General features: G+C 42.1%; 1 protein-coding gene across 1 annotated transcript; it reads right to left on the reverse strand.

Annotated features, from left to right (window-relative positions):
- Positions 1-4,162: 4,162 nt before the first annotated feature.
- On the reverse strand, positions 4,163-8,292 carry LOC127378768 (helix-loop-helix protein 2-like). The gene is made up of 2 exons (XM_051428029.1): positions 7,522-8,292; positions 4,163-6,682 (listed from the first exon to the last, which is right to left on the reverse strand). Exon 2 carries the CDS (start codon positions 6,640-6,642, stop codon positions 6,271-6,273), a length of 372 nt encoding a protein of 123 aa, XP_051283989.1. The 5' UTR covers positions 6,643-6,682; positions 7,522-8,292; the 3' UTR covers positions 4,163-6,270.
- Positions 8,293-8,717: the final 425 nt, after the last annotated feature.

Below are 8,717 nucleotides of genomic sequence, written 5' to 3' on the forward strand. Positions count from 1 at the left end.
TGGGTGTGTGTGTGTGTGGGGGGGGGGTGTGTGTGTGTGTGTGTGTGTGTGTGTGCTCCTCCTGGCTTTGAGTATACCTGAATGATGATGAGGAGAAGGATGTCCAAACATTGATAATGGCCGCTGTATAATCCCCTGCTGTCTGCACACACCTCCTGACATATGGTCACTCCACGGCCTCCACCATTACATAAGCCCACAGTGCAAAGAGGGTGGGGTGGGTGGGGGGGTCGTGGTGAAATGTGGTACTTTCTCACACTCACACACACACACACACACACACACACACACACACACAAGCATGCAACCGGCCACACTGTCAGCCAGGCTGTTCAGTGCCCTCAGCAGTTTGGGCTTCGCCTGTCACTTTTCTCTCCCCTGCCCCTTCTGGGGGTTTGTAAAGAATAAATTGAAGAGGACTGATGCTACGGAAGCTTTTGGGATGAGGAGCACAAATGGCCTTGTAGTGCTTCACGGCGACGTACAGATGGACTCCTCCATTCAATAAGCTTGAGCAGAAGTCTTATCTCCACACCATGCCAGAATCACAGAGCTTGTTTTGTGTTCTGAAGAGGACAATCTGTTGATGCAACATATTGGTGTTCCTTCCTTTCTTTTTTTGGTAAAAGCACGGACAGAGACGTCTGAAACGCTGGACCGGTCCGGCTTGAATGACGTAGGACAAAATGTTATAATGAAAAACAAAAGATTTTTGAACATTTAAATGTTTCAAAGTGATTCTTATGTGATGCAAACTGCTGACTGGGGAAGTTTCAGTTGAATGTAATGAATCCGCTGCCTTTATTTTGTGACTACTGGATGGGTTTCTGCTTTTGTGTGTGTGCAAACAGAACATAAAGTGAATTTTAGAGGTTTAGACTGCATACAAAGTCAGTGAGTCAATGCACGAAGGCCTGGACTTCAGGTATCTGCTTCATAAACGTACATAGACGAGAGGAAAAAGGAGACTTGAGGAAACAATAGAAACAATCAGAGTTTCAATCTGAACTGAACACAGACACAGTCGGAACCTGTTGCTAGTTAGCTTACAGCTAACATCTGTCCAGTTGGTACAGTGGCTGTTTGCGGCGCACATTGTCACATATAAAGATGGACGACATGACAGCTCCCTCAAAAGTGGAGCCAAAACATCTCCATCGCCTCCTGCTGGCTGGCTGCAGTATCGCTCATACAACCTGCTGCCTCCATGTTAGCAGGTAGTTCTTATCACGAGATGTATGTTCAAGTTTTGCTGATCCAGAGTTATTTGAAGCTCAGCTGGGCGTCTGGGTGGGACCCCGATAACGCGGCACCAACACCGATCACTACTGCGCAGACTCTGGCTCCGAATGACGTCACCAACACAAGATGGCAGCGGGGTTATTTGTATCCGGGTTATTTTGGCTTAATTTTTGTACAGTTGGAGGTAGTTATGTAACTTTTGCTGAATTGTACACATTGTATTTCTCTATATTCTCTCGAGTCTGTAGCTTTAAACCTGCCCCGAAACAAGCTATGAACACAACATTGACCCATCATCACATTTTTAGTTGATGGCGAGCTTCATTGTGGTCACGGCGTTAGTGGCCACTGGTGAATTTTAATCCAATCTTCTCTCTCGTTTTAGCTCTGTTTTTGGTCTCCACCAACTCCTGAAGGAAATATCTGACTCTTCAGCTGCTAAATGCTCCACTATGTCCACCAGCTGGTCTCTGACTGTGTGTGTCTGATGTTGATGAAGCAGTGAGAGTGAACCAAAACAGTAAAGTTGCAGATTGCGGTGATAATTCTCTGTAGGTTCATCACATTCACATCGTTTTCATATCGTCATTTACAGTTTTTCTCCATTGGATTGGCCCATTTCTTGAAACAGAAATGACACTTGGCAATTGTTGACAACAGAATTGTATTTCTCACTGATTTCATCACATTGCAAATGTCTTAGTACATCTTTGCAAATGATTAAGTACAGTTAGCCTACATTTAGCACAATTTCCAAGTGAATAGATCCTGTTGATCTAAACTGATTGATTGATTCTCAGTCTAATGGTTGTTCTCTCCAAAACATGTCAGCATCATTTCATTCTATAAGTCATCACATGCACAATAGTCTGTTCAATTGTCAACATAATACCATGAATACCATATACTGTATTTATTTACAGCACTGTAGGCTACATGTAATTTTCCTTGTTTTTGTTTATGTGTTTATATAACAGTATATTATGCTTTATACATTTTCTTTTTACTCTGATATGGAGGTTAGTTTATGTGTGTGAATAAGAATGGCTACCTTTCCTTGGCAGTGTGAGTGCAATGTGTGATGTCAAACCTTAGAGGCTACTCTTACCCTAAAATCCTGTTTTTTATTTTTTTTATTTTTTCAGTTTTATACACAATTGTATTTTGTTAGCTAGACTAGTACAGTAACCATTGTGAATGAAGGACTGGGCTAAGACTGAGAGGAGGACATGAGGGATATTTCAATAGTCCTCTGCCATAGTGACAAAACATCGAAACATTTTGACTTGCAGTGCTTACACAATGCCAAAGGGACGATGCATTTTGGAGGCACTGACTATTTATATGAGAAAGAGATTTAGTTTTGACACAAGAGTGAACTGTTTGGGGAGATATATGAGCTTTTACAGGTGAACTATGGTGTTGTGCTGAACTGTACGACTGTTTTGCCAAATGATCTTAGAGTTCTGAGAATGTAATTTCTGTTTCGAGAAATGAGCCAAACCAGTGGAGGAAAACTGTAATACGTTGTATAAAAATGTTGATGATAGACTTAAAGACACCATTATTAGGCCACTCAGCTAAAGTTTGCTAATGTTAGCCACCACAAGCTACTGGTCAAACCAGACCAGCTAATTCTGTAGCAACAGAAGCTTGAAATGGGTTATATTGCTAATGAATTCAACTTTTCATTTATAAGACCAATGTGTTATTGCAGTTTATTAGAATGAGTAGTTGTAAAAGCAGCCTTGTCACCTTACAAACATTGTTGTGTGGGTGCACTGAAGGTAATATAAGAAAGTCAGCCACATGACTGACAAACTGACAGATGCCAAATAGAAAAAAATGAGACACAGGAGGCCCTTGAGCTGAAAGGAAAGAACATTTCATGCTACCTTCAGTCTCCACAGATAAAAAGATTTCAACCACTGCAGCTGCCACCTGAAGAGAGAGAGAGATATAGATAGATATAGATAGATGATAGATAGATAGATAGATAGATAGATAGATAGATAGATAGATAGATAGAGTATCTAATCATACATCTTTGACATATGCATTCTGTTGCTCAATTGGAGCAGCTTAACCGTGGCATTTCCAGGGTGAAGGGTTCGATTCCCACTAGGGCCACCCATGCTTGTGCTAAAAAAAAAAAAAGGTTGTCTCATGATAATCTAATGAAGCCTGGATAAAAGCATTCACACATCCTGCACATCTCTGTAACTCAACTACAAGCTTTTTATAGCCCAATCGATGGGAACAGGCGTATATATATCACAAATGAATATAAATATTTGGACCTTTTTGTTCATACCATTTGGCAATATTACATCTCGGCGCTTGCTCGCTCATAAATTTCCATCTCTCCCATCCCTCCTCTCTCCCCGGGTTTCCCACGGGAGGTGCCAGACGGCCAGTAATTTGGTTGTCTTGGCTCGTCTGGAGTAACACCTGCCCCCTCTCTGGGGAGGGAGAGAGCCTTTCAGCCAGGAGCACACATGTAGGCTACCACTGCCTTTAGCTGCTGACCACTGTGTGTGTGTGTGTGTGTGTGTGGGGGGGGGGTCTGTGCAGGGTGAGTTTTCTGCTATCTGCATGGGTTTGCACTTATTTCACCTTGCACTGTGTGTGTGTGTGTGTGTGTGTGTGTGTGTGTGTGTGTGTTCAGAAAAAGCCATCTGAAAGCTCGTGCGCTGATCTGCATGAGCACTCATACCACCCCGCGCGTGTGCGTGTGCGCGCGCCTCTACGCGAGCGTGAACCTGACGTCATCGTGTGCAGTCTCCATCATTGCAATCAGCTGAACGTCAGCGGCAGCCATCAGAGCATATTCGGCTGTTAGCTCGTTTTTTATACTTTAAAAAGGACAAAAACCTGAATGAGGTTCATTTTAAAAAAATGTTTCAAGACAGGAGCGGGGTTTTTTTTTCAAGTATTTCCGTTTTAATTAAAAATAACACCGGAAAATATGAAAAGTTTGTCCATTAGAAACCAGCTGTCACACAATACCTCTACTACAAAAGATCTGCATAAAGCAACAAGTAGCCTACACAACCCTGAAGAGACAAAAAATCTTTGGATAGAGGATATGTTTTTTTTTTCTTCACTATAAAATTACGTATTGAATTTCTTAATACAAAGCAGAGACAAATAAATAAACCAATCCATCAAAATAAAAACATCCAAACATTGAAGATAATAAATTCAGACTATGTTTTTCGAAATTATTAGTATTTTTTTTTTTTTGGTAACAGCAAAAAAGAGGTTTGCCTCTGAATCGTATGATAACCCCTTGGTGGTAGAAACTGTTTGACATAATCATTCACATGATTACATTATTCTGTCACTGAAACAAATTCTTGAAATTGAATTACATTTTTTTTTTTTTTCTAAGCAGCCCAATTCGTATTCTTCGAGCAACCTCTGAACACAACAATGTAGGGAAATAAACATTTATGGGGCCATTGAGCTCCATCTTGAAGTGCTTATCGTTGCTATTGATAGACAATAGACGTGACATTAAAAAACAAAAACAAAAAAAATAAGATGACATACATCAAACATACATCAAACGAATAAATTATGCTATGGATTAACAGAAAGTGCCATTTTTAAGAGTAGAACACAATCACTTTCCAAGTTCAATTTCACAGCCTAAAATATAGAAGCAACAAACAATATACATTTATACAAAAAGACGCCAGCCTATGATATCAACATAAATAAATTAGCCTTAAATATTAACACAATTAAATAAATAATTCCATACACTTTAAAAAAAAAAAAAAATGATTAAGGTCACAATTTTATATGTCATAAGTGGCACTTACGCATTGAATCTTTTTTTTTTTTTCGCCTTCCTTTACGGAAAATCATCTAAAACTAGATCTAAAGCAGCTATCTCGTTTACATCCTTTCATTTCGCTCTGCCCCCCCTCCGACCCAGTGTTTGTTTCATTGGACCTCAAATTGATACAGTGAGCGGAGGACTTTGGAGGGGGGGGGGGGCTTTATAGGCAGGGTTATTTGTGTGAGGGTTTAATGTGGAGATCAAATCAAAAGTTTATCTGAAAACCAAATTCTTGATATTCATTATAGCACCCACTCCTCCTCCTCCACCCACATTTTCTCCACTACATCACTTTTTGTGGTGGTGGATGGATGGTGGGTGTTAATGGGGGGGGGGAGAGACTCTGACAGCCCCGTCCTCCCCCCCACTGTACATCGGAAAATAATCATTATTCTCATTATTGCATCTATCAGCTAAACGCCTCGGCGTTTGTTGCTTTTGTTCAGTGGGCGGTCTGGACTCAGTTTGAGACAACTTTACACCCTAAAAACCAACACTGGACTCACACTGAGGAGGGGGGGGGGGCAACTCAGTCAGCTAGAGAGGTATGGCAAAGTCCCAGCATCCGGGGACGAGATGGGTTCATCTAGTGGGGAAGTTGTTTAATAGATTTTGGCTCTGAAGGCTGAATTGGTGGTTTTTTTGTGTGTGTTGTTTTTTTTAAAGCGATTTGAAGCTTGTTAGTAATTAAAACCTCAAAGATTTAATTGGAGTCCCTGAAGTCGAAGCAGGATGGGAGCTGCTGTCACAGGTGTTAGACCGATCCGTCTGTATGAGCCGATATTGTCATTTTATATGATCCAGTTAGAGAGTTTCCTCACTGAATACTATAGCTTCATAGAAAAAACTGATCTGGGATGACATATATTTGTTCTAATTAACAAAACATTCATTCGGGTTGTTTTTAATCTCATGAGAGAGTTTTTAAAAGGCTGTCAAGATTAAAATTCAGGACTCTTTTCATTTTTTTTCATCACACCCAAACTGACTAATTTAAAGGTTGTGAATGTTTGCACATGATACCAGCTACAGGAGGCTATAAAAACACCAGGTATTAAAACATCCCCGCCATCAGTCGACCCTATCTGCCCAACCTTGCCATACCCAGTTGACACCCAGCGTGCGCTTGAGTCCAGTCTACCAACCCAGCCATCTCTGTCTCACAGGGGGGGTCACTCTTAGACATCCAACACGTGATTGAGATAGGAGATGTAGCATATAGCCAGTCTGAGGATCTCGATCTTGGAGAGTTTCTTGTCCGGGGGCAAGGTGGGGAGTAATTTCCTCAGCTCCGCGAAGGCCACGTTAAACGCCTCCACCCGGATCCGCTCTCTGGTGGCGTGGGCCGAGCGGTACTTGGCCGTGGCCCTCCTCCTCCTCCTCTTCTCCTCCCTGCTCAGGGGCTGGTCGGATTTGCACTTGGCCCTCTCCTCGCCCTCCGTGGGCTCGTCCGAGGTGCAGCCGGCCGACTTGAGGCCGTTGAGCATCGTCTCCGGGTCGGACTGAGTCCAGGAGAGGTCCGCCTCAGCCTGGTCCGGGCTCAGCATCATTTTTATTCTCGGGTGTTGGCAGTCACTCCTCCTTAAGAACCTGTAGCGTGGACAAAACCAGCCATTAAAACATTACATTTAAGCTATTCCCTTCTTATAAAATGTGATCCCAAATACAGCAAGGTGAACTGCACCCGTGTGACATTCAGCGTTTTATATAAAGACACTAAACTGACCCTATTCTTAATACATATGATCGAAACTCGCAAAGAATATGCAAAAAATAATTTAAAAAATGTCAATTAAATGTAATTGTTTTCAGTGTTTTCTGCCACCCTGAGGCCCCAGTATGAGAAATCCCATAGCGGGTGCTTGTTTGGGTGCCAGGACCCCCCATAAACCCAAACGCAGTCCACGTTCGTTGCATAATAACATTAAACTCCATAAATAATGAATGGCTCCAAATACTGGTGTAATGGTTAATTTATTTAAGCCTAAGGCCTAAAAAAAAAAAGAGCCGAACAATTAGGCAGAAGCATCACATTTTCAAAGTGTCATATTGGATTTTTCTCTCAAATTATTATTATTAAAAAAAAAAAAGAGGATGAAAGTTGTGATCATTTATGAAGGAGAAACTCCCCTTTTTTTGGGGGGTGAATTAACATAATCAGAATTGGCCATCTGTCACAGTGTGATGAACACATCTGCTTGGCTGAGGCCAGAGTGACTTGACAGCATGGAGGCAGAAGACGGCAAAAATAATGTTGACATCTGCTGGACAACAATCAGTGGAGCTGTTGTGCTTTTAATAAAGTAAAAATATGTCTATGAGTGGCTTATAATAATAGAAAACAGGTGATTGAGGCATAAATGTTTGTAGAAACTGATACAAAATTATAAGTGTGTTTAGATTGTTTATTTTCCACATTTGAGACTCACCTTGACAAAGAGTTGGGAGGCGAAATATCTTCTGGGAAACGAACTTAAAAAAAAAACGCTCTTGAGCGGAGCTTCAAGTCCAAATTAACTCATATTCCACCGGACGAACCGACCATCAGATGTCACACAGATTGAACCTGCAGCCTCCCGGAAACCAAAAAAAAAAGAAAAGTTAAAAATAAAAAAAAAATAAAACTATTTTTTTTTTATTTCTACTTTTTCAGCCGCGAACTTGCAACATGGAGAATCACGCAGGAGGGTGGGGGGGTCAACACCGTCAATGCGAGGAAATGTTTCTGCAGATCAAAAACAGTCCCGAAGTCTTAAAGATGATCAGTCGATTAAAAAAACAACAGAGGAGGAAGAAGAAGAAGAAGAAGAAGAAGATAAGAGTGATGGGAGCAGGGATCAGTCAGCCCTCCGTGTGATCCCGGAGATGGAGAGACAATAGAGGAGATGGGCAGATAGTGGAGAAAGTGCAGACAGAGAGAGAGAGAGAGAGAGGGGCTACTCGTCCATCCGCCTGTGTGGAAGATAGGGGATAAAAGGGGGGCGAGATAAGCGAGGCTCTGCCCGTGTGAGGAATCAGCGGATCGGAAGGCAGTTCACGGATAATCCGCCTCTCTCCCTTTTTCTCCTCCAGTCTTTCTTCCGCCGAGTGTCATATGCGAGATAAGATCCAAACGATCCCGACTAATAAAGGCTCACTTCAGGGACGGAGGGGATGGAATATATTTGAGGAATGGTATTGTCTAACACCGCCCCCTCCCTCCCTCACCCTTCCTCTCTCTCTCTCTCTCTCTCTCTCTCTCACACACACACACACACACACACACACACACACACACACACACACACACAACACACACCTCCCTCCATCCCTCTCTCTCTCTTCACGCCCCTCAGCCCTCAAGCGCTCTCCCTCCCGTGGGAGTAGTGGGCAATGGGAAGGCAGAGATGTGTGCATGATAAAGGATGGTTTAAAATAAATAAAAACATAAATACGTGTTTGTAAGTTTGCGCACGTGCTGTCGGTGAATAGCAAGGGTGATTAAAAAAAAATGAGGAGAGAGGAAGTGAGACTTTACATCTGATTGGGCTACAAGTCAGAGGTCCTTCCTAAAAATGTCATTTAAGATGAGATAAGGTGAGATATCTTTTTCCCCAGGAGGAACATTCAACCACAGTGAGGGAGA

Source organism: Dicentrarchus labrax, unplaced genomic scaffold, assembly GCF_905237075.1.
Source record: "Dicentrarchus labrax unplaced genomic scaffold, dlabrax2021, whole genome shotgun sequence".
Classification (NCBI taxonomy): Eukaryota; Metazoa; Chordata; class Actinopteri; family Moronidae; genus Dicentrarchus; species Dicentrarchus labrax.

Bases quoted from the DNA above. Each gene is read 5' to 3' on its own strand.
- LOC127378768 (XM_051428029.1), bottom strand. From the start codon at position 6,642: ATGATGCTGAGCCCGGACCAGGCTGAGGCGGACCTCTCCTGGACTCAG.